At 45.1% G+C, this 27367-nt stretch overlaps 2 protein-coding genes across 2 annotated transcripts in view; one reads left to right on the top strand and one right to left on the bottom strand.

Annotated features, from left to right (window-relative positions):
- omd (osteomodulin) overlaps positions 1–8220 on the top strand; it is a 28908-nt gene extending 20688 nt beyond the window's left edge. The window contains exon 3 of the mRNA XM_070894750.1: positions 6467–8220. Within this exon, the coding sequence (XP_070750851.1) occupies positions 6467–6720 (254 nt within the window). The 3' untranslated portion in view covers positions 6721–8220. The remainder of the gene's footprint in view (positions 1–6466) is intronic.
- cenpp (centromere protein P) overlaps positions 1–27367 on the bottom strand; it is a 418874-nt gene that overhangs the window by 262511 nt on the left and 128996 nt on the right. The gene's annotated exons all lie outside the window — the stretch shown is intronic.

Below are 27367 nucleotides of genomic sequence, written 5' to 3'. Positions count from 1 at the left end.
TCAATTACTATGGTAGTGGTTTGAAGCCCAAAAATGAACTTACATTCTATCTTATTGGTCAGTATAGTGCAAAAGATATATTGTACATTCATTCATAGCGTCGGTACATAAAAGAATGTCTACATGCATCATTCTCTGCAATAAATACACCTCTTCAGTTCAACACAGAATCTCAATGTCCGACCCAACTCCCTTCAAACCCACAATTCCTCACGATTGTTGGTACGATCCCCTCCCATTTCTGCCCCACAATCTTTGCTTCCCTTTCTGTGGTCTACTGACCCCTGTCTCCCCCGCACTATACCCTGATCTTTCCCTTCCTCCCTCCTCGCCGCCACTCTCTGAGCCCCAACACCATGCCGTCCCCAACTTTCTACCACTGGCTTTCCCGCCCGGCTGCCAGACGGGAAACAGAATATTTAAAAATGACAACGAAGTCCTGCCAATAAATTCAGAAAGAGCCTCAGTATTCCCGGGGTTCCCCCCGCAACTGTGATCCCCCATGCCACACCAAATATATTGGGGCTAGAATGTCTTCTGTGCAACCAAGACTTCAAAATGTTTCATTCGCATTTTGAATGCACAGTCCCGAATCGCCAGAGTTAAGAAGTGTTCTCTTTTAACTAATTCTTCAACAATTGAAGATCTACCCATTCTCACAAACCCATCTCCAACATGCCATTTTAAACTTGGGTCAGGAATAGCTGCCATTTTAAACTGAGTTATTATAAGATACGATATATATGTCAGCCAAGAGAAAAATTGAATAGTCACAGCAAGTAGTTAACAGTGCACAAGGCAGTTTGAATGCCCAATCAGAAGATTAACCCCTTGCTTGCCATCAAGATTACGTATTTAGTCACTCTAAGTAGTGTAAGAAAGAATAAGAGTTAAATTAATGAAAATAGAAGAAACTGGGAAAGGCAAATAGAATAATGAAATAGAGATCAGAAATATATTTTTAAAACTGGTGCATTTTATTTTTAAATTTCTATAATCCATATATTGAGCCACAATAATATAATAAACACACTATCTTCAATATCCAAACAGTGGTATTACAGCAATATTTGGTGATTCCTTTTCAGCATTATGGTTTGCAATCTGAATAAAGAAAATTAATTTGTTGGCTCAAGAAGAATAGAATTCCTTGAAGGTGCCAATATTCCAAAGGACGGCAGAATGTTTGTAGAAACTCAAGCCAATGTATTTGTTGAAAAGGTTTCCAACCTAGAAAATCTGCAACCAGATGAGCTCATAGAAATCATAGCAATTTACAGCACGGAAGGAGGGCATTTCGGCCCATTGTGTCCGCACCGGCCGACAAAGAGATATCCAGCCTAATCCCCCTTTCCAGCTTTTGGTCCGTAGCCCTGTAGGTTACGACACTTCAAGTGCACATCCAAGTACTTTTTAAATGTGGTGAGGGTTTCTGCCTCTACCACCCTTTCAGGCAGTGAGTTCCAGACCCCCACCAACCTCTGGGTGAAAAAAAATCCCCTCAAAACCACCTACCAATTAATTTAGATCTATGCCCCCTAGTTGTTAATCCCTCTGCTAAAGGAAATAGATCCTTCTTATCCACTCGAGCTAGGCCCCTCATAATTTTATACACCTCAATAAGGTCTTCCCTCAGCTTCCTCTGTTCCAAAGAAAACAAACCCAGCCAATCCACTCTTTCCTCATAGCTAAAATACTCCAGTCCAGGCAACGTTCTCGTAAATTTCTCGGTGCCCTCTTTAGTGCAATTACATCTTTCCTGTAATGTGGTGACCAGAATCCTGTACAAAATCCCGTAACAATACTTAATAAGTATCAATGGATGTTGAAAAACTGCCTCTCATTTTGAAAAAAGTTTTAAAGAGATTTCACTCGGGGGGGGGGGGGGGGGGGCGGGTGTAGTTGAGCTTGAAAGGATCCTTGTGAAAAGGGCTACAGAGTATTCTATCAGCAGGTAGTGAGCTCACCAATAGTCACGTTTATTGCAATTGACTCCCAGGTCAAAGTGCTGCCCCAATGTAGTAAATGGAGACATTCGGAAACACTTGCAAGCCCACTCTGCAACAGATGTCACAAATCAAATAAGGAGAAAAGAAAACCCAAAACTGAGGCTGCTACAAGGAAGTTATACATAAACATAGAAACATAGAAAATAGGTGCAGGCGTAGGCCATTCGGCCCTTCTAGCCTGCACCGCCATTCAATGAGTTCATGGTTGAACATGCAACTTCAGTACCCCATTCCTGTTTTCTCGCCATACCCCTTGATCCCCCTCATAGTAAGGATTTCATCTAACTCCTTTTTGAATATATTTAGTGAATTGGCCTCAACAACTTTCTGTGGTAGAGAATTCCACAGGTTCACCACTCTCTGGGTGAAGAAGTTTCTCCTCATCTCGGTCCTAAATGGCTTACCCCTTATCCTTAGACTGTGACCCCTGGTTCTGGACTTCCCCAACACTGGGAACATTCTTCCTGCATCTAACCTGTTTAAACCCATCAGAATTTTAAACGTTTCTGAGAGGTCCCCTCTCATTCTTCTGAACTCCAGTGAATACAAGCCCAGTTGATCCAGTCTTTCTTGATAGGTCAGTCCCGCCATCCCAGGAATCAGTCTGGTGAACCTTCGCTGCACTCCCTCAATAGCAAGAATGTCCTTCCTCAGGTTAGGAGACCAAAACTGTACACAATACTCCAGGTGTGGCCTCACCAAGGCCCTGTACAACTGTAGCAACACCTCCCTGCCCCTGTACTCAAATCCTCTCGCTATGAAGGCCAACATGCCATTTGCATTCTTAACCGCCTCCTGTACCTGCATGCCAACCTTCAATGATTGATGTACCATGACACCCAGGTCTCGTTGCACCCCCCCTTTTCCTAATCTGTCACCATTCAGATAATAGTCTGTCTCTCTGTTTTTACCACCAAAGTGGATAACCTCACATTTATCCACATTATACTTCATCTGCCATGCATTTGCCCACTCACCTAACCTATCCAAGTCGCTCTGCAGCCTCATAGCATCCTCCTCGCAGCTCACACTGCCACCCAACTTAGTGTCATCCGCAAATTTGGAGATACTACATTTAATCCCCTCGTCTAAATCATTAATGTACAGTGTAAACAGCTGAGGCCCCAGCACAGAACCTTGCAGTACCCCACTAGTCACTGCCTGCCATTCTGAAAAGTCCCCATTTACTCCTACTCTTTGCTTCCTGTCTGACAACCAGTTCTCAATCCATGTCAGCACACTACCCCCAATCCCATGTGCTTTAACTTTGCACATTAATCTCTTGTGTGGGACCTTGTCGAAAGCCTTCTGAAAGTCCAAATATACCACATAAACTGGTTCTCCCTTGTCCACACTACTGGAAACATCCTCAAAAAATTCCAGAAGATTTGTCAAGCATGATTTCCCTTTCACAAATCCATGCTGACTTGGACCTATCATGTCACCTCTTTCCAAATGCGCTGCTATGACATCCTTAATAATTGATTCCATCATTTTACCCACTACCGATGTCAGGCTGACCGGTCTATAATTCCCTGTTTTCTCTCTCCCTCCTTTTTTAAAAAGTGGGGTTACATTGGCTACCCTCCACTCGATAGGAACTGATCCAGAGTCAATGGAATGTTGGAAAATGACTGTCAATGCATCCGCTATTTTCAAGGCCACCTCCTTAAGTACTCTGGGATGCAGTCCATCAGGCCCTGGGGATTTATCGGCCTTCAATTCCATCAATTTCCCCAACACAATTTCCCGACTAATAAGGATTTCCCTCAGTTCCTCCTCCTTACTAGACCCTCTGACCCCTTTTATATCCGGAAGGTTGTTTATGTCCTCCTTAGTGAACCAAAGTACTTGTTCAATTGGTGCGCCATTTCTTTGTTCCCCGTTATGACTTCCCCTGATTCTGACTGCAGGGGACCTACGTTTGTCTTTACTAACCTTTTTCTCTTTACATATCTATAGAAACTTTTGCAATCCGCCTTAATGTTCCCTGCAAGCTTCTTCTCGTACTCCATTTTCCCTGCCCTAATCAAACCCTTTGTCCTCCTCTGCTGAGTTCTAAATTTCTCCCAGTCCCCGGTTCGCTGCTATTTCTGGCCAATTTGTATGCCACTTCCTTGGCTTTAATACTATCCCTGATTTCCCTAGATAGCCACGGTTGAGCCACCTTCCCTTTTTTATTTTTACACCAGACAGGAATGTACAATTGTTGTAGTTCATCCATGCGGTCTCTAAATGTCTGCCATTGCCCATCCACAGTCAACCCCTTAAGTATCATTCGCCAATCTATCCTAGCCAATTCACGCCTCATACCTTCAAAGTTACCCTTCTTTAAGTTCTGGATCATGGTCTCTGAATTAACTGTTTCATTCTCCATCCTAATGCAGAATTCCACCATATTATGGTCACTCTTCCCCAAGGGGCCTCGCACAACGAGGTTGCTAATTAATCCTCTCTCGTTACACAACACCCAGTCTAAGATGGCCTCCCCCCTAGTTGGTTCCTCGACATATTGGTCTAGAAAACCATTCCTTATGCACGCCAGGAAATCCTCCTCCACTGTATTGCTTCCAGTTTGCTTAGCCCAATCTATGTGCATATTAAAGTCACCCATTATAACTGCTGCACCTTTATTGCATGCACCCCTAATTTCCTGTTTGATGCCCTCCCCAACATCACTACTACTGTTTGGAGGTCTGTATACAACTCCCACTAATGTTTTTTGCCCTTTGGTGTTCTGCAGCTCTACCCATATAGATTCCACATCATCCAAGCTAATATCCTTCCTAACTATTGCATGAATTTCCTCCTTAACCAGCAATGCTACCCCACCTCCTTTTCCTTTTATTCTATCCTTCCTGAATGTTGAATACCCCTGGATGTTGAGTTCCCAGCCCTGATCATCCTGGAGCCACGTCTCTGTAATCCCAATCACATCATATTTGTTAACATCTATTTGCACAGTTAATTCATCCACCTTATTACGGATACTCCTTGCATTAAGACACAAAGCCTTCAGGCTTGTTTTTTTAACACCCTTTGTCCTTTTAGAATTTTGGTGTACAGTGGCCCTTTTTGTTCTTTGCCTTGGGTTTCTCTGCCCTCCACTTTTCCTCATCTCCTTTCTGTCTTTTGCTTTTGTCTCCTTTTTGTTTCCCTCTGTCTCCCTGCATTGGTTCCCATCCCCCTGCCATATTAGTTTAGCTCCTCCCCAACAGCATTAGCAAACACTAAGTTTCTTTGAGATGGAGTTGGAGACGTACTTTAAACAGAAAATTATTTTTTGTCAACTTCCATTACCATTTAAATACCTATTGTTCCTTTTTACTGTTTTTTTTGTTGTACCTCCTCCCAGCTCCCATTTGGATCCAGTGTGTCAGCTGCGGCTCAGTGGGTAGCGCACTTGCCTGAGTCAGAAGGTTGTTGGTTCAAGTCCTACTTCAGGAACTTGAGCACATAAATCTAGGCTGACACTCCAGTGCAGTGCTGAGGGAGTGCTGCACTGTTGGAGGTACCGGTTTTCAGATGAGACATTAAATCGAAGCCCCGTCTGCCCGCTCAGGGGGACGTAAAAGATCCCATGGTACTATTTCGGAGAAGAGCAGGTGGGTTATCCTCAGTATCCTGGCCAATATTTATCCTTCAATCAACATAACAAAAACAGATTATCTGGTCATTATCACATTGTTGTGGGAGCTTGCTGTGCGCAAGTTGGCTGCCGCGTTTCCCACATTACAACAGCGGCTACACTCCAAAAGTACTTAATTGGCTGTAAAGTGCTTTGAGACATCTGATGGTCCTGAAAGGCGCTATATAAATGCAAGTCTTTGTTTTCAGTTAAGATCCAGCTTTGCTTAGAATGGCAAGATTGGCTAAAAACCAGCTGCAAAGGCCAAGTTTCAGGTCAATCTGGAGAATCAGCCTAGTGGCTACTATTATTCATTAGTTCACTAGTTATTATTCATATTCATCTGCAAGCCTCGACAGTAAATGTCAGCAGACTATTACAACATGGGAGGATATCAAAGCCAAACCCAACCCCGTCCTTTCCAAGCCATACAAAGGCATCTCCAGTAAAGAAAGCCGAGCTGATTTTTCCCAGTCTAACCCAGGGAAACTGAGGCAAATTATAATGTCCCAATCAACATGTCAGCTAATTCACTACAGACGAGGGATCAAATCTGGGATCTTCTTGCTCTATATGGCTCAGCTACTGATTGGTTAAATCTAACATTTTTGTATTCCTAATATACATGGAAACATCTGATCTATTCAACCATACTGAAATCATTGAGAGTAGCTTATCCACTGCAGTCCTTACTAAAAATTACAATAATGGAATATCTATCAATTTTTGACTTTTAATGAAAAACAGAACACATTTATTAACAATTGTCATTTAATATTTGTAATATATTCTTTGGTGGTTTACTAATGATGCCTTTTTTTCTTCTCAGCACTTAATGTTACTCTGATGTGTCCTACAACCGATATAATGAACCCAAACCATCTGACCTATATTCGGCTTGAGAAAAATAAGCTAAGACGCCCTTTCAATACATATATCTATGCCTGCTTCCCTCGTCTTCGATACTTGGGTTTTGGTGAACAAGATACTGCACCAATTGTTGAAACCCAAGGAGCCCCTGGACTGTTTGGAATACCAATGTCACCACCAGATGGAGAACCAGAAAGTCTCATCAATTACTAATTATAAACTAAATAACATACTAACGGTTTCTAAAGCAAAGTATGAAATTATTGTGCCTCCCATCGAATTGGTCTAAGCCACAAAAACAAAAAAAGTGTCTTACTGTTTTTTCTCCACTGTTAAATATACATCAACAAAATTTGTCCACACAAAATTGCAAACTATGTTTCAAAAGGCAAGTACCACACAAACAGCCATTTAACACTGAACTCTGACTGTGACTTAAAGTTAAAACCAACACAAGCATGTGTTTTTAAATTTCAAGTAACTTTTTGAAACAAGCACTTGGAAAATGCACTTATGCAGAGAAAGGGAAACACTTGGCTTTATCAGTTGGGACGTGTACAGAAAAACACAGCCTTTTCAAGACTGTTAGGCCATTGCATTGAAAGACATCAAGAAACAGTATCGTTACACTTGTGAGCATAACTACGAGATAGACAATCCCACAATAGAGGGACTCCACAGTGGAAGCAGTAGGGAAAGTAACATAATTTCCCTGTTGTAATTGGTAAGTCATCAACACCAGGTTACAAAAGTGATCTTGAATACAACATATAGACTTTCGCTTAAGGAAAAGCTGATTGTGGGTTAAAGTAAGGGATAGGGACCCTATTGCATATGAATATGAAGTGGAAGGGGAGACCATTGTTGGATAATGTGGGGGAGAAGAACCACAATTGCAGAAAATGATGGTTGAGTACTGTACTTACATGCCTCCAGTCAAAGCACCACAAACTCAACCTTCATTCACTGAAGGACTGGTCTCTGCCCTCCACTTTAGCCAACGCCAGTCCTCTGCTCACTTTATCCATGCATAAACGTTCTCAACATCCACACATCTCTCTGACTGTACAGTACAGCATTCAACTGCAATCAATATGTATACAATAATGTTATGTAGTACACTTGCTTTAAAAAAAAATCATATTTACTGAAGGAATTTTGTTGTACCTGTATAAGAAGTCTGAGCAAATACCAAACAAAATTCCAAAGGAAGAGTCAGGTTCTTGCAGATGAAAAGTATTTTGTGAAAGAAAGGAACTTAAATGTGTTTAGGTCCCTTCTTCCGACACCACACTCTTTTACCCTGTGCTTTTTAAACTCTTAGACCGAATCATTCCTATAATTGGCATATGCAACAGTTAATCTACAACTCAGAACTCAAAGACTGCTCCTTAAATCAACAATAACTTTCCATAGGATGATGTACTCACTAACTTATGTTGCTCAGATTTTAATTCACAATAACTTTGTTATTTTTTAAGCTTAATTTTTGAAAAACTGTATCTCAGTAGGACAATTTTAAGGCCGTGCTAAAGTTAATTAGTTTATTTTTGTCTGCAAAGTGTAGCAAAATGATATAATTTACATATGCCTGTTTTCATATGCAACTGTGCTAATATCTTTATTTAGTTTCATATGTATTACATATTTTGTAATAGCCTATTTACTATACATTATCTACCAAGTAGCAGCTTCTTGTCTCCTCACTTTTCCTTAACCGTTTTTATTTTGCTAAATAAAATATCATGTATGGCAGAGACGCTAATATTTTACGGATTGTATATCACCTTTATTGAGAGAAATTATTTTGGTGGAAAATATACCAAGAACCTAATTTTAGACAAGAAATATTTTACAGGTTTCCTGAAAAATCTGTAGTAGAGTTCCCAGCCTCAGCATCTTTTACAGAATTTATTTAAGATTCTGAGGTACAGCAGCCATCGAAATATTCATTGTTTTAGATTCAATGGAAAGGGAATCCTTGGTATTCCTCGTCCTTCACTTTTTTTCCTTTCCATTAAACATATACTTTTGCACATGAAGATGTGGATGTTAATGCTGGTGAATGCTTAGATCAGCCATGACCTTAGTGAATGGCGGTGCAGGTTCGAGGGGCCAAATGGTCTGCTCCTGCACCTATTTCTTATGTTCTTATGAATGTAACTTTTCCCATTTCAGTCACCCAGTGTCAGCATAAAGCATTCCTAGGTTAGGTATGGTTCAGACAGATGTGGAATAAAGCTCCCTTCTACTCCCTCCAACGATCTATCTCAAACCACAGAACAGCCACCTCCTACTAGACCAGTATGATATATTTTCCCATTTTCCACACTAGCCTGTGGCCTCTCTGGCAGTTTGCCAATTAGTGCTAAAATAGGGACAGTTTTGAGTTGTTGGCACATGCCCATTAGATTGAGTCTGCCAAATTGATTTCACATTTGTAACCAGCAGATGAGAGATTTTCAGCATGGATATGAATCGACCCCAGAGGTGAAAGGCCAATGTCTATCCATTGCATCACCTAGTTCCCCATTGGAGCCATCTCAATAGCAATACAGAAGTAATCTTTCCACCTTTAATGTCAAAGGTTTCTTGATAAGAGCAGGCGAGTGTCATTGGAAATTGGTCGTCAGATTGGCACTCTCACCCCTGGGTCAGAAAGTTGCAGTTTCAAGCCCCAAACCAGGACTTCTGCAGATAATATGGACTGACACGGCAATGCAGTTTTGAGTGAGCACTGCATTGACACAAGGTGCCATTCTTCAGATGGAACGTTCAACAGGGGTCCCATGGGCTTGTGCCAGTGGTTCAGATGGATGTTAAAGATTCTGAAGTGTTATTCAAAGAAGAGGAGGGAGTGCTCCTTGTGTACTAACCAATATTTCCCCCTCAATCACCAAAACGTCATGCATCTCATTGTTTTGGGACAATATTGTTGCCTTGTTTGCGTGCATAACATTTATTATACTTTGAAATAATTCTTTGTATGTGAAGCGCTTTGACACGATTCTGAGAAACATGGCAAGGCACTATGGGGCCAAAATTGGCCCTTTCTATGAGGTCAGTGGCCACCTGAAAGTGGTGGCCACAGGCTGGTGCGGACTGGCTGCCGAGTCTCCGTGGAGGGGCCGCCATTTTAGATATTGGCCTCTTTCAGTTTTGGGGCGGTGTAGGGGGCCGCCCTGCTTGTTTTCCCACCACACCGTGCACGCAGCAACCCTTTACCAATCGGCGACGACCTCTTCCCGAAATTGCCTCGCAGGAGTGGCGCTGTCACCGGTTGGTGCCACTGACAGCTTTTGCTGTCAATACCCTTTCTGTGGCTGGACAGTGCAGCTGCCTTTAAAGAGGAGGTGGCGTTGCCAGTGAAGTTCCATTTTATTTTTTGTCAGCTAACTGTCAGGTCGGCCCGACAATTCTGCCCGAGGGTTCAGCCGGGCCGGCAACAGGCAACCTGGTACCAGCTCTTGGGTACCAAGCTGCTGACCCGGCCGAAACCCTCCCTGGTGGCCCAGTGTTTGCCACTAAAGTGGCTGCAGAGTTTGCAGCGGCCCTCCCTTAACTGAAAGGGAGGTATGTTGTGACGAGCGAACGCAATGGCGTCATCAGCGAGGTACTGATGACTTGGATCGTCGGCCACTCCGAGCCGCCTCCACTTCCGCCCTGCTAGTGGCAGCTATTCCGAGCCGACCTCACCTGCGCCCCAATGATGAGACCACTTCCGCCCCGCTCTGAAAAAAACCACCAAGACCTGAATTTCACCGGATTGTCCGTCCCATGCATTGGGGCAGACAGAACCCTTCAAAAATGGTAGATGCACCCCATTTGGGGCGGAGGGCAATTTCAGTCCCTTTGTGCAGGTCCAAGCCTGTCATTAATTTAAATGAAGCTAAGCCAAGCAATTTGTCAGAGAAAGAGGAAGTCACCCGAAGTTGCTTTTACATACATTTCAAAACTGCATTGTTGATAGCTTGATTACAGACCAGCCACCAGCCTTCTCTCTGCTGGAATGGTAGATGGCACAAGGAGACCCAAGAAAGGACAGCTTGTGATCTTGAGAAACCGACAACGATTATATCACCATGGTTGCTCTTTTTATGTACATGCCATCATGCACTAACTACACACAATGGAATGACTGTCAATGTTCACAATAAAACCAGTAACCAGCAAAAATGATGGATCAAGAAACAGAATACACACAGCACTATTGGGGCACAAAAGGACACATATGCGGCAGTGATTTCAAGGTTGTAAGTTTCCCGTATTGCTTGTTATTTTTCATTTCATCATGTTTTTTATTGTGATTTGGGAATGAGTTGGGTTTTGTGGTTTAAGAAAATAAAGTGAATTCACACAGGTTTAAAAGGTCACCAAAACAGAGCGAATCTTGAGGTGTCAACAAGCCATGGGTTGAAGATGTCTCCACAATGACCAAGAATATTAAGCAATTCATTATTTTGTCTCAGATGACCAAACAAATATTCACAGCCATTGTGGTAAAGCCTATTCTATTCACTACCCCTCTGCTTCCTGCTGTCAAAACGAACAAAATGCATGGGGAGCAGTTATGTTTTGAACAAAGGACACTGAGTGGCAGTCCTTAGTCTGGAGTTGAAGCTAAAATGCAGGAGTACACTTTTTGCATTTGGAACTTAATCCAGAAAGAAAGGTAATGACATGAACAATTCAGCCTATGAAAGGGGCAGGCTGCCTGCTTTATCATCCCCCCCTCCCCTCCATCCCCACCATTTTTCAATGAGGAATAAGATGGAATTTATTTTGACCGTTCCTCTGTGTGTTAACTTGCCATCTGCAAATAAAGGAGCTATATGGCTCCTATCTACCTTGGTCTCAGTAAGTATATCTCAATCTACCTTTGCAGTCGTAAGGGCACGTACAAAAGGCATGATATCCAGTTTATATCATTACTGGGTCCTATTGTTACTCGCATTGGTTAGACTAATGTAGAATTATATATTGGGCGGTATGGGCACACTCCTTAATCTAAGACACCTGGACTGCTTATGAGAGTGACCATGGCCTCAACATTAAGCCCCAATAATTGACAGGAGAGGGCTGGGGTAGGAAGTTAGAGACTTGAATATGAGGAACGTGTCCACAAAACAGCGCATGTGTGGATATTGTGACGTCAGTGTCACTTAATTAACATTTTTGAATTGAGCTCCCACAATTCAATTGGGAACCCAAAAATTCACTGCTTCTACGTGGGTTTTCCAGGGACCAGCAAAATTGGCAGTGAAAGGGAGGCGGGAGCTGCCAGCACCACAAGTTAAGTGCCTTTTCCAGCACTCCTTGTGGGCCAAGATGAGCAGAAGTGCTCCCTCCAGGCCTTTAAAGAAGCCTTCAGCCTCATCCCTGCCGATCACAGCCTCTCTTTCCCCGCTCCTGATGGCCGCCCCCACCACCCCCTCAGCCTCTAGCCCCAATGGCCACACTCTCTCTCCAGCACCAATGTACGATCTCTCCTCGCCCCCCCTCCCGCCCCAAGCAGCGATGGCCAACACACCACTCCAGTCACCCTGGCCACAAGCTGTGATGACCGATCTCATTCCCTGCCAAGGTGCAATGGTCTCTCACCCGGCACCCACCTACCGACTGCCAGGGACCATTGCAAGGGGCCTCCTGCTGTTGGCATTCCCTCCCGTCCGCTGACCAAGTGGGAAATGGATCAACAAAACTATAATGAGCTCCTGCTGACAACTCCAGCCTTGCAGGGTTCTTTGGCATTTTTTAGCCTCCCCTAAAAATATCGGGGCCCATATCTCCAATACAGCTATTTCTGTGTAGTTTCTTTCTTTCTTTATTGTGATTATGTATGTGTTCTCTATGTCTTTTCATAGCTGTCTGCACAATCGCTTCCCTTCAGAACTACCTACTTAACCCCTGTATCCTCCCCACCCTTCCCCCTCCCTCAGTTGTCACTTACCTCCCCTTAATCCCTTATCAATTCCTCCCTACTCACAGTCGAAGGCAGGTGGCGAGGTCAGAGGCCGCCTCACTCTGTTGAACTCCAATCTTCCCCCTCTATCTGTTGCCTTCAAAGAGTCTATGATCACTTTACTTGTTCTTTTAAATCAAATTAGAATGATGAAAGACACTGTCTATCCCCCATCTATGTGTATATCTATTTCTGCCTTACAGCTATTAGCAATTAGAATGCTCATATTTTCTAACTGCCAACAAAACACAATTAGATAATTGGAAGCTTTCTGTAGCTTCAAAATTCAGCTTGTTTTTTTTAAAAAGATAAACAAAATTAGAAGAAGAAAATATACTCTCAGCATAATGGAACATATAACAAAAGCTGGAGCAGATGTGTAATTAGTAATGTCACTTCTTTCCACACACAAAAGGCTAGACTTTCCATTATTATCGCTATAGTCAAAAAATGGGTGATATTTCCAGCGTTAGTGGTCATTTTATTTTTCAGGGTCACCGGAATATTGCCCATTTTAAAAAACGCTACTTTCGCCTTTTTACTTTGGGCGATAGCCTTAACGATGTGAAATGGCGATAGCACTGTATTCAGTCATGCAAGGCTGCATTCATAGCAACGGCCGTTCTGCGCATGCACGTTTTTTTATAAATCGGTCAATTAACTTTTCCTGCAATTCGAGAGGTCAGGGGTTATCAGGGAGGGAGAGAGAGAAGGAAGGTTGTGTCGAGGCAATGGAGATGGAACATGAGGAGTCGGGAGAGAATGATGTTGCGGACGTTGCAGGGAGAAGGAGGGCGAAAGCCTTTTCTAATGAAGCCAACGAAGCTGGTGACTCGGTGGGAAACCTCCCCCCTGGATATACCAGCGAATATGGGCAGATATCGTCAAAGTGGTAACTTCGGCAGCCAATAACGTGAGAGCGCCAAACCAGTGCCGCAAGCGCTGGAACAGTCTGGTGGCATCTGTAAGAGTAGGGCTAGACTTTCCACTTTTTTTGCATCGATATCGCCCACTTAATGTCCATTTTAACGCTGAGATGAGGTATAACGCCCAGATATCGCCCATTTAGCAAAAAAATGGAAACTAATGCCCATATATCGCACACTTATTGCCCAGCGTTACATTCGGCGTGTAGTTAACGCCGAGAATTAATAATGGTGGCCGCCCACTTTTTTTGCCGTAAAGATCAGAATGGGTGAAACTAACGCCTAGAATATCGGCAAGCATTACTTTCGGCACCTCGGCCACATATTGCCAAAAATATCGCTCACCTGAATTAAACCCAGCGGTATGGAAGCCATGTTGTAAATCGGAGGTCGGCTCATATAAAAGGCTGCTTCAAGTTCTGGGGAGTTTTGATGTACTGTGCAGTTCTTTTAAGGTGATTTGAACATCTGAACAAACATCTTATCATACCGTGGACAATTTGAATTTATTTTAGATGTTTTAGTCGGTAAATTTAATGTTTGTGAATAATAGGTATAATACTGATTGTGATTGTAATGGGCCTGTAATTTATCAGCCTGTCTTGATGACTACGCACATGCTGCAGACTAGAGATGGCAGAAGGTATATTCAAGAGCATTATGTGCCCAGTCAAAGAGGTGGCACACAGAGGAGGACGAGAACTTACACCCCACGCACTAATAGGGAGAAGCAGTCTTATCTGAGACAATGTGCAACAAGATTATGTGAAATAAAAAACATTTAATGAGAACATTTGTATAAAATCATAGTTATAACTGTAAAAATCACATCTCACCCCACAACAAATTGATGACATTTATATCATAATAAAAGTGTTCACATTTCAAACAAAGCTGCATAAATCAAAGAACACAAATGCAAAAAAAAGGAACCCCCCCACCCTTCCCCCCCAAATCTCCTAACAAAATAACAGCAACAACATAAAAATACTGTGACCAATACAACTCCTGCGGCCATGCACCTCACTTTCCTTTCCCCGCCTGCTTCTCCTCCTCACCTCTACCTCTTCCCCTCCTGACTCCAAGCCGCCTTGCCGAGGAGCTCCTCAGGCGCTGCTTCACTGGGGGATGACAGCAGAACCGCTGGTTGGCCGGATACGGGAGAGGACGGTCCCGAGGTGGGAACGTCCTCCGAGCCAGAAGCAAGATCTTCCTCCTGGCTCTCATATGTCGTTGGCAAACCTTGGGGTGCAGTGCCGTGCTCCGGGACCACTGGAAGCCCTCTGCCACCAGTGTTCCTGGCTATCACCTCCAGGGCCTCCGCCATCCGCGGCACGTACTCGGTCTTAGTGGCGGACATGCTGGCCAGCTGTTGGGATATGCCGCCCCCCCATTGTCTGTAGGATCTGCTGACCTATGTCAACACTCCTCCTGGACAAGTGTACCATGTCCCCGCTCAGATCTGCCGCTCGTGGAGCAGACCTGCTGCGTCGAACCAACCTCCGTGTGGTCGGCGCCGTCATGGAGACACCTCGGGTGCCCTGCGGCAAGGTGCTTGGGCTCACTCCCTCCACGGTGGAGGAGGGCATGGCTGCAGGAGCAGTAGATGTAATCGGTGTCGAATGCATTATGGAGCTTGGCGATGCACGCTCCTTGAAGTCGGCACGGTCATCTGTGGAAAAGGCACACTGCAGCTCCATGGGCGATAACCGGAGCTTCTCATCACCAGATGGCAATCGTCCGGCGACTGCGACCCGGACCCCCAGCTTCTGGGCTCGGTGGTTTTGCATAGAGCTGCGCTGTTGGCTGAATTACAAAACATAAATGAGGTTATTAAAGGAGAAGGGGGTGCTAGGGTCACAATCTGATTCCAGCGCTACACACAGCATATGCACGACAAAAGCACCACCGCTATCAACATCATCACAGACATCACATTTGATGACCATCACCAAATTCTGCAATACAATAATTGTCATGAGGCCATCATTATTTATATAACACTTTTATAAATCATCTATCATATATTATTGGTTGGATATGAGTGGGTGTGGCATCTATTGACTTTACATCACGCAATGGTGCATACTTTACTCACGTGGCCTCACATCAGGTTCTGCTGCTGCTTGCATGGCCAACGGGGGTGGCTCCCCACAAGTGCCAGCACCCGCTCCTCGATGTCGGTGAGGTCGCTGATGACTGGTGGCCCGCCACCCGTTCGCCTCTGCTCGACCCTATTCTTCGAAAGCTTCTTCTGTAAAAGGTAACACCAGCACGACATGGCATGAGATCATTGCTAGATACTGTCACGGAGACGGATACAACACATAACCGACAGATTTAATCATGATTAGTATGAAAATTATTATTTACCTAAAGACATACACTGTCAACGCAGGCTTTGAGTAAAACATTCCAGGTATAAGTGCAAGACATCACATCTAATTTTAATCACTCATTACACTTACAATTCAAATTATATAAATATATAAGTAAATGTAAATAAATGTAACACTTACTCTGGTAGATCTGACAAGGTCGTTCCAGCTCTTGCGGCACTGGTTGCCCTCACGCACCTCGTTCGTCGCCGACGAGACCACCTCAGCTATGTCGGCCCATATTTTCTGGTAGACCTTTGGGGTGGGCTTCCCACACACACCCTGGGTAGATTGTCCCCAGCGTGACTCCACCTCCTGCAGGAGGGAGGCATTTGTCTTGTCGGAGAATCTCCAAGCTTGTTTTCGTCCTTCCAATAGTTCCTCTCCCACCTCATTGCTTTCGCCAGCGTCCTCAGTCTCCACAGCGTGCTTTGTCGCCTCATCCATCCCTTCCATTTTAACTATATTTTTTTCCCCAAAAACGTTATTTGTGCTCACAAGTCTTTTTGCTGCTGGTAAATTTCCCTCCTACCTCCCACAACAGCCAAACAACTACACAACACACCCACACAACCTTTCAGTTCCTCTGTGCTCCCTCTCATAGAAACATAGAAAATAGGTGCAGGAGCAGGCCATTCAGCCCTTCTAGCCTGCACCGCCATTCAATGAGTTCATGGCTGAACATGAAACTTCAGTACCCCCTTCCTGCTTTCTCGCCATACCCCTTGATCCCCCGAGTAGTAAGGACTTCATCTAACTCTCTTTTGAATATGTTTAGTGAATTGGCCTCAACTACTTTCTGTGGTAGAGAATTCCACAGGTTCACCACTCTCTGGGTGAAGAAGTTTCTCCTCATCTCGGTCCTAAATGGCTTACCCCTTATCCTTAGACTGTGACCCCTGGTTCTGGACTTCCCCAACATTGGGAACATTCTTCCTGCATCCAACCTGTCCAAACCCGTCAGAATTTTAAACGTTTCTATGAGATCCCCTCTCATCCTTCTAAACGCCAGTGAATACAGGCCCAGTCGATCCAGTCTCTCCTCATATGTCAGTCCTGCCATCCCAGGAATCAGTCTGGTGAACCTTCGCTGCACTCCCTCAATAGCAAGAATGTCCTTTCTCAGATTAGGAGACCAAAACTGAACACAATATTCCAGGTGAGGCCTCACTAAGGCCCTGTACAATTGCATTAAGACCTCCCTGCTCATATACTCAAATCCCTAGCTATGAAGGCCAACATACCATTTGCCTTCTTCACCGCTTGCTGTACCTGCATGCCAACTTTCAATGACTGATGAACCATGACACCCAGGTCTCGTTGCACCTCCCCTTTTCCTAATCTGCCGCCATTCAGATAATATTCTGTTTTCGTGTTTTTGCCACCCAAGTGGATAACCTCACATTTATCCACATTATACTGCATCTGCCATGCATTTGCCCACTCACCTAGCCTGTCCAAGTCACCTGCAGCCTCTCAGCGTTCTCCTCGCAGCTCACACTGCCACCCAGCTTAGTGTCATCTGCAAACTTGGAGATATTACACTCAATTCCTTCATCTAAATCATTAATGTATATTGTAAATAGCTGAGATCCCAGGACTGAGCCCTGCGGTAACCCACTAGTCACTGCTTGCCATTCTGAAAAGGACCCGTTTATCCTGACTCTCTGCTCCCTGTCTGCCAACCAGTTCTCTATCCACGTCAGTATATTACCTCCAATATATGTGCTTTAATTTTGCACACCAATCTCTTGTGTGGGACCTTTTCAAAAGCCTTTTGAAAGTCCAAACACACATCCACTGGTTCTCCCATGTCCACTCGACTAGTTACATCCTCAAAAAATTCCAGAACATTTGTCAAACATGATTTCCCTTTCATAAATCCATGCTGACTTGGACCGATCCTGTCACTGCTTTCCAAATGCGCTGCTATTTCATCTTTAGTAATTGATTCCAACATTTTCCCCACTACTGATGTCAGGTTACCCGGTCTATAATTACCCGTTTTCTCTTTCCCTCTTTTTTAAAAAAGTGTTACATTAGCTACCCTCCAGTCCCTAGGAACTGATCCAGAGTCGATAGACTGTTGGAAAATGATCACCAATGCATCCACTATTTCTAGGGCCACTTCCTTAAATAGTCTGGGATGCAGACTATCAGGCCCCAGGGGTTTATCGGCCTTCAATCCTATTAATTTCCCTAACACAATTTCCCGCCTAATAAGGATTTCCTTCAGTTCCTCCTTCTCACTAGACCCTCGGTCCCCTAGTATTTCTGGAAGGTTATTTGTGTCTTCCTTCGTGAAGACAGAACCAAAGTATTTGTTCAACTGGTCTGCCATTTCTTTGTTCCCCATTATAAATTCACCTGAATCTGACTGCAAGGGACTTACAATTATCTTCACTAATCTTTTTCTCTTCACATATCTATAGAAGCTTTTGCAGTCAGTTTTTATGTTCCCAGCAAGCTTCCTCTCATACTCTATTTTCCCCCTCTTAATTAAACTCTTTGTCCTCCTCTGCTGAATTATAAAATTCTCCCAGTCCTCAGGTTTGCTGCTTTTTCTGGCCAATTTATATGCCTCTTCCTTGGATTTAACACTATCCTTAATTTCCTTTGTTAGCCACAGGTGAAACATAGAAAATAGGTGCAGGAGTACTTTCGAGCCTGCACCACCATTCAATGAGATCATGGCTGATCATTCCTTCAGTACCCCTTTCCTGCTTTCTCTCCATACCCTTGATCCCTTTAGCCGTAAGGGCCATATCTAACTCCCTCTTGAATATATCCAATGAACTGTCATCAACAACTTTCTGCGGCAGGGAATTCCACAGGTTAACAACTCTCTGAGTGAAGAAGTTTCTCCTCATCTCAGTCCTAAATGGCCTGTCCCTTATCCTAAGACTGTGTCCCCTGGTGCTGGACTTCCCCAACATCGGGAACATTCTTCCCGCATCTAACCTGTCCAGTCCCGTCAGAATCTTATATATTTCTATGAGATCCCCTCACATCCTTCTAAACTCCAGTGTATAAAGACCCATTTGATCCAGTCTCTCCTCATATGTCAATCCAGCCATCCCTGGAATCAGTCTGATGAACCTTCGCTGCACTCCCTCAATAGCAAGAACATCCTTCCTCAGATTAGGAGACCAAAACTGAACACAATATTCCAGGTGAGGCCTCACCAAGGCCCAGTATAACTTCCCCGTTTTATTTTTACTCCAGACAGGGATGTACAATTGTTGAAGTTCATCCGTGTGATCTTTAAATGTTTGCCATTGCCTATCCACCGTCAACTCTTTAAGTATTATTCGCCAGTCTATTGTAGCCAATTCACGTCTCATTCCATCGAAGTTACCTTTCCTTAAGTTCAGGACTCTAGTCTCTGAATTAACTGTGTCACTCTCCATCTTAATAAAGAATTCTGCCATATTATGGTCACTCTTTCCCAAGGGGCCTCGCACAATAAGATTGCTAATGAGTCCTTTCTCATTACACATCACCCAGTCTAGGATGGCCAGCCCTCTACTTGGTTCCTCGACATATTGGTCTAGAAAACCATCCCCAATACACTCCAGGAAATCCTCCTCCACCGCATTGCTACCAGTTTGGTTAGCTCAATCAATACGTAGATTAAAGTGGCCCATGATAATTGCTGTACCTTCATTGCACGCATCCCTAATTTCCTGTTTTATGCTGTCCCCAACCTCACTACTACTGTTTGGTGGTCTGTACACAACTTTCACTCGCGTTTTCTGCCCTTTGGTATTCTGTAGCTCCACCCATACCGATTCCACATCATCCAAGCTAATGTCCTTTCTTACTATTGCGTTAATTTCCTCTTTAACCAGCAATGCCACCCAACCTCCTTTTCCTTTCTGTCTATCCTTCCTGAATGTTGAATACCCCTGGATGTTGAGTTCCCAGCCTTGGTCACCGTGGAGCCATGTCTCCGTGATGCCAATTACATTATATCCATTAACAACTATCTGTGCAGTTAATTTGTCCACCTTATTACGAATACTCCTCGCATTGAGGCACAGAGCCTTCAGGCTTGTATTTTTAACACATTTTGTCCCTTTAGAATTTTGCTGTAATGTGGCCCTTTTTGCTTTTTGCCTTGGGTTTCTCTGCCCTCCACTTTTACTTGCCTTCTTTCTATCTTTTGCTTCTACCCTCATTCTACTTCCCTCTGTCTCCCTGCATAGGTTCCCATCCCCCGGCCGTATTAGTTTAACCCCTCCGCAACAGCACTAGCAAACACTCCGCATCGGACATTGGTTCCAGTCCTGCCCAGGTGCAGACCGTCCAGTTTGTACTGGTCCCACCTTCCCCAGGACCGGTCAAAAAAACTTAAGCCAATGCCCATTACAGATCGCTCACGGCAACGCCCATTTTATAAAATGGAAAATTGGGGTTTTGAAAATGGGTGATAATCCGGCAATTTCAAAACCCATATTAACCGCTCATGCTAGAAATAACGCCCATTTTTAGACGATCTGCACAAAAGTGGAAAGTGTAGCCCTATGTATTAAATTATTACATTTATAATTGTAATGATGCACTCACTCATTAATTAGAATATAAATCAACCGGATTGTAATTAAGCTGGGTAATCTTGGGTAGCATCCGTTAAGATTGGGATTGGGGTCGGAACCTGAGCCCCCAGGACTCTAACCCTGGGAGGGCGGGGTCCAGGACACTAACCCTGGGAGGGCAGGTGTCCCAGGAACCATTCCGTGCAAATGTGCATTCGTATTCTTGCTGAGATGCCTTAAACTGAATTGACAGTATTATTATTTAAACACTTTGATCGAAAATTGGGGCCAAAAGAATGACTGGAAACAGACAGACCGCAAACACTCGGCATTTCTACCACTTTAGTTTAGAAAGAGAATTATTAAATTATATCACTGCTTGTGTACTGTGAGCAATTCTTTAACTTAGGCACCGTCTCCTTTTTGGTTAGGTTAGTGGATGGGGACACGACTGAGCGCTGAGAGGGCTGCTCAGCTTTGCGCAGACTGTGAATCTCTCTGGCTGCTGTCAGTCACACAGTGACCCAGTCTGGACTGGGGGAGAGCTGCCCTGACTCACTGTCTGCCCTGGGATACTTAGAACATTAGCGCCAGCCACACTGAGGTCTCCGAGCACAGCCCAGGGACATAGCGCCCCCTCCCCTCAGGGTCCGGTCATTGTCGAGCTCACCAACAGTCCTGATTTCCCCCACCTCGGGGACCTCCACCGATTGCAATAACCCGGCTCTCTCCCCTCAGGCGGGGCTTTTCCAGTGGTGTGGGGTGGGGCATGGGTTCATCGCCAGGCTGATTGTCCTCCCCGGGATCCTTGTCCTCCTCCTCTTCCTCATCTACCTCCCCTCTCTCCTGAGGTGAACCGACAGTCCCATCTGGCAATTGTTGTCCTCTCCTGATAGTAAGGTTATGCAACATGCAGCACACCACAATGAACTCAGCAACCTGCTCAGGGTGGTATTGTAGGTTGCCTCCTGAGTGGTCGAGGCATCTGAAGTGCTGCTTCAGAACTTCAAATGTCTTTTCAACGATATTGCATGTGGCTTTCGTGTAGCGCTTTTCAGTTTCTGTCTGGGGCTTATGCAGGGGGGGCATGAGCCAGCTGGCAAGGTCATATTCTTTATCACCCAGCATCCAACCGTGACCTTGTGGCTGACTCTTAAACAGGTCAGAGACAGTGCTCTTACGCAAGATGTGCGCATCATGGAAAATTTGTATTTACTGCCATGATTATTTGCTTGTGGTCGACAATGAGCTGCACATTCGGAGTGGAATCCCTTTCAGTTCCGAAACACTTCTGCATCCTGTAAAGATGCTTGCCGGGCGATGTGCGTATAGTCTATTGCTCCTTGAACCTTGGGTAGGTTTGCTATTCTCGAAAACCCCAAAGCCCTCTCACTCTGTGCCTCCCTGGTCATAGGGAAGTTTATAAACTCCATCCTGCATGTGTAAAGGGCTTCAGTCACCTGTCGAATGCAGCAATGTGCGGCATGCCGAGAGAGGCAGCAAATGTCGCCAGCTGAAGCCTGAAAGGAGCCCGATGCATAGAAGGAAAGTGCCGCAGTAACCTTAACCTCAATGGGCAGTGTGGTCCTGATGCTGCTGGTAGGCTGCAGATCTCCCTTAATTAGTTGGCATATCTCACTGATAACAAGTCTAGGTATGATCGCTTATCCCTGTAAATGCGTTGGGTGTAAGGTCTCCGCCTCAGCAGTCTGTCATCTCTTTGATTGGGAATGATCTTCAATGAACCTTCTCCCATCTCTATTCTGCAGCATGTGAGCAGTCATCAACATTGGTTGAGAAATTACAGGCCCCATCATTATAAATGCTCTACTCTGTCTTCAAATATTCTTAAATTGTCCTCAACAAATGCAATATAAACTCAAAATTAACCACAATGTGATTCGATGATTGGCAAGATCCTACAACGCCCTTAAAATCTCTCAAGAATTACTTCAATGCTCCAATCCACTTCAAGCAGCCTTTTGTTAAACTTCCTCCGATTTACAAAATGGCGTCCATACTGCCGGGTTAAGGTCAGGTGAGTGCAGCTTTTCTTGAGCGACTTTTTGGGCGAGCGATCATTTGGGCGCAATAAGGGCGAAATGCCGAAAGTACCGCTCAGCGATAATCTGGGCGATATTTGGGCGCTAGATTCCATCATAAACAGTATTCTGGACCTTGCACAAGTGATGACGTCAGATTTTATTTTTAAAAATAGGCTGGGCGATTCAGCTCATTCCTGTATGCTGAAAGTTGCACCGGCGATAAATGGGCGATAATCGGGTGCTACTTTCCATTTATCATCAAATATGGGCGATAAACAGCATCTCGGCGCTTATATGGGCGCTAAATAGGCGAAGATGTGCCAAAATTCTAGCCCAAAAAACCTGTTTTAAAACAAGACCCAAATAATATGAACTTTACTTGAATAAAACCCCAAATTTTCTTCAAATAATTATGACACACAGTTGAGCAGAAAGTACCAGAAACAAAACAAAAATACTACAGCAGTGCATCTGATCGAACGGCACTGAAGCATCCTGGGAAATTAAGTACACTGTACAATACAAATTCTGCACAGCTCTGGGCAAAGATATCACATCCAAGAACCTTTGGGGGAGGCCAAGACTTTCAAGTAAAAACTTTAACAAAGCTGCTAAAAGACTCAAAACACAATTTAATGGATAAATGTAATCATGTTACTGTTAAGTCTGTAATATATGCTTTTTAAATTTTTCGAACCCCTTATTTTAGCCAGTAACAGTTTTAGCTACTGACAAAAAATGGTCCATGAAATATCTTCAGAAAGCATTTTGAACAATTTGTGGGGCAAAAGATAATACAGTGCCATCTAGCAGCCAAAGTCTGTAATTACAGTAACAGGAGCCAGTTGACATAGGACTATTCCGTGTTAAATATTGACATATGAATTTGTAATGGCAAAGTTAACACAAAAGTGTGACAAAAGGCATGACAGCAGGAATTAATGATTTTTAGCCATCAAGTGCATGCAGACATAGATTCTTCAATAAAATGCATAACTTTTTTGTTTTTTCCCTCCATCTGGGCCTCCTGCCTGCCTCTGGTCACTCAGACTATGGGCTAGATTTTACACTTTTGTGCTTATCGCCCAAAAATGGGCGTTATTTCCGGCATGGACGGCAAAAATGGGTTTTCAGATCGCCAGTTTCTCGCCCATTCTCAAAGCACCTAGTCTCCATTTTTTAAATTGGGCGCTACTGCGAGCGATATGAAATGGGCGGTCTCGTTAAATCTCGCTGACCATCTGCCGTAAAGTGTCGCGTCCTTAGCAACGGCATGGCAACGCTCAATTCCTGCGATTCAGGAGGTCAAGGGTCATCATGAAGAGGAGACAGAGAGAGAGGGAGCTGAGAGGGACTGAAGGCGTGTGTGGGTGTGGTGTGGCTGCTTTGGGAGGAAGGAGGGAGACTTTAGAGCTTCACAGCAAATAGGGAAACAAAAATTAGCTGTTACCAGCCACATATTTGCCCGAATTTGGCCTAAAATGGAGGGAGAGGGGGAGGCATCACAGCACGCTATGGAGACTGATGCTGGAGAGAGCAGTGATGGTGGTAGAGGAACACAGTAGAGGGCGCAAAAGAGCGAGGAGGTGGTCGGACGAGGCAAATGCCTCCTCTCCTGCAGGAGATCGAGTTACGCTGGGGTGATTTGACACAGTGAAGCCATGGGAAGCCCATCCCAAAGGCCTACGAGAAGATATGGACCGAGATAGCAGAGGTGGTCTCGTCGGTGACCAACGAGGTGCGTGAGAGCAACCAATGCCGCAAACGATAGGACGACCTTGTGGGATCCGCAAGCGTAGTATTACATTTATTTACATGTACTTATGTATTGATATAATCTGATTTGTAACAGTCATGAGTGACTATCAGCAGATGTGAGGTCATGCACTTTTACCGGGAATGTTTTACTCAAAGCCTGCGTTGACAGTGTATGTCTTTAGGTAAATAATAATTTTCATAAAAACATGATTACATCTGTTGGTGATGTGTTGTATCAGTGTCTGTGACAGTACCTAGCAATGATATCACGCAATGATCTCATGCTATGTCGTCTTGTCATCTTTTACAGAAGAAGCTATCGACGACGAGGTCCGTGCAGAGGCGAATGGGAGGGGGGGCCACCAGTCCCCAGCGACATCACTGACATGGAGGAGCGGCTGCTCGCACTCGTGGGGAAGCACACCCAGAGAGCCATGAAAGCATCTGCAGACCTTGAAGTGATGCCACGTGAGTAAAGCTTACACCATTGTGTGATGTCAGGTCAATAGATGCTACACACACTCATATCCGAACAATCATATAGAATAGATAATTTCTAAAATTATCCTAGAAATAATGCTGGCCGAATGATAATCATTGCAATGCAAATGTGTTGATGGTCATGAAATGTGATGATTTTGATAGCGGTGGTGCTTTTGTCATGCATATGCTGTGTGCAGCGCTGGACTCACCTTGTGACCCTAGCACTAGCTTCTCCAATAACCTCATTTGTGTTTTGCAGCTCAGCCAGCAGCGCTGCCCCAGGCAAGACCACAGAGGCCAGAAGGTGGGGGCACGGGGCCCGACTCTTCGGACGATCCTACATCTGGTGCTGAGGAGCTCCGATTCTCGCCCGTCAATCCGCTGGGTCTGTTCTCCACGGATGAGAGCACGGACTTCGAGGAACCTGCATCGCCACATTCCGGAAGCCATTCCACCCCAAGGCCATCTAGTGGTCCTCTGGTCATTCCTGTCTCCACTGTGGAGGTACCGGCCCCAAGCACCTCGCCACAGGGCACCCCATTTGTTTCCAGGATGGCGCCGACCCCGCGGAGGCCTTATTGATGTGGCAGGTCTGGTCCACGAGCGCCACATGAGAGCAGAGAGATGGTACAGTTGTCCAGGAGGACTGTAGACATTGGTGACCAGCTCATCGAAGCATTGGGGGGCAATTCCCGACAGCTGGCCACCATGACTGAATACATTCCATGGATGGCGGAGGCCCTGGATGCGATAGCCAGGAACACTGCTGGCACAGGCCTCCCAGTGGTCCCAGAGCGTGGCACTCCAAGCCTAGGTTCCACACCACCACTGCGAATGACAGATGAGAGCAAGGACCAAGATCCTGCTTCTGCATCAGAGAATGTTGCCCCCTCGGCACCCCCAGTCCCATACCCGTGCACCACCGCCTCTGCCTTCATCCCCCCCCCTACAATGAGGCACCGCCAGAGGAGCTCCTCGGCCAGGCGCGTGGAGCGAGGAGGGGAATGGGTAGAGATGGAGAGAAGAAGGGGAGGGGGGAAGGAAAGTGAGGTACCTGTCCGCAGGAGATGGCTGTGTTATATCTCCATCTGGGTGCATGCAATTCGTTGTAATGTATGCTTTGCATTTGTATTCTGTGTTGCTGGACATGTTGAACATTTGATTGATATCAATGGTGGAAAAAGTGAGGTGTGGGCGGGGGGTTGGGTGTTTTTGCCTGTGATACTTATGATTTCAGACCAACATTGGTATAAATTTTTTATTATTGAACATAACCTTATTGCGCATTGTCTCAGATAGCTGGAATGTTACACACTGGTGATTCCTTAAGATGAAAGGGTTAAATAAAAATTAACTTCAATCAACATAAACTTTAACTGGCACCAAGGTGATGGCCACCATTGATATCTGAATTGCACACACACAGCCACACAACAGTGTATCAGCGTCGTCACTCACAGCAACGTGGGGGGCATGGGCATGGTTGCATAGCCAGCCTGATTGTCTGGTCCTAGGTCAGCGTCCAGCCCCTCGTCGTCCTCTTCCTCTCTCTCCTGAGGTGGAGCATCAGATAGCCAGGTTGTTCAGCATGGAGCATATGACCATGAATTTACCTATTTGCTCAGGGTTGTATTGTAGCTCCCCTCCTGAGTGGGCCAGATATCTGAAGCGCTGCTTATTGTTTTCTGGACCACATTGCGTGTGCCTCTGGTTGTGTCGATTCTGGGCTTCGGTGTCACGCAGGGGGTTCATCAGCCAGGTGGCTAGGCCATATCGGTTATCACCAAGCATCCAGCACTGTCCTTGCGGCTGACTCTTAAAGAAGTCAGAGATAGCGCTCTCACGCACGATGTGTGCCTCATTGAAGGTGCCCGGACATTTGGCATTCACCGCCATGACGATCTGATTGTGGTCGACAACTAGTTGGACCTTCAGGGGGTGAAATCCTTTTCTGTTACGAAAACGCTCCGGGTCCTGAGAAGGTGCCCGCATGGCGATGTGAGTGCACTGTACAGCTCCCTGCACCCTGGGGAACTTAGCAATGCGGTAGAATGCTCCAGCCCAGTCAGGCTGAGCCTCCGTGGTCATGGGGAAGCTGATAAAAGTCTATCCTTCTCGCGTACAGGACTTCCGTGACCTGTTTAATGCAGCGATGGGTTGCATGGTGAGACAGAGGGCAAATCTTGACAGCAGAGGCCCGAAAGGAACCGGACGCGTGGAAAGACAGTGCCGCGGTGAACTTGACCTCAACCGACACTGATGTCCTGATGGCAGGCTGCATATGTGGCCTGATGAGCTCACATATTTCATTGATCACCACCTTGTGGAAGCGCAGTCTCCTAAAGCAGGTGTGGTCGGAGACGTCGAGGTAAGACCTCTTTTCCCTGAACGTGTGGGGTGTGTACGGTCTGGACCTCATCCTCATTCTTTCACGGCTTAAATTGAGCACATAATGATGTGCATCACACATTGAGCCATCTGCACACTGCAGCATATTAATCAATGCAGGCTGAAAAATGGCTGGCCCCATTGCAATGAAAGTATAATAGCGATTGATCAGAAGCAATGATTTCCTCACTAAAATACACCGAGAGTAAATCCCCAATCGTCCAGAGTCTGAAAATATGTCTGTTGAGATGGTCACTTCACCCGAGAAGAACTCCAGAGTCAATGCAAACTCCCCCGAAGTTGAAGCAGCCTTTGAATGAAGTGACCTGCGATTTTAAAAATGGCAGCCACACCGTTTGGCTTTAGTTCAGAACAGTTCCAC

This window comes from Pristiophorus japonicus, chromosome 12 (assembly GCF_044704955.1).
Source record: "Pristiophorus japonicus isolate sPriJap1 chromosome 12, sPriJap1.hap1, whole genome shotgun sequence".
NCBI classification, from domain to species: Eukaryota; Metazoa; Chordata; class Chondrichthyes; family Pristiophoridae; genus Pristiophorus; species Pristiophorus japonicus.
Note: the sequence above shows the minus strand (reverse complement) of the source record. Positions and strands in the feature narration are given on the sequence as shown.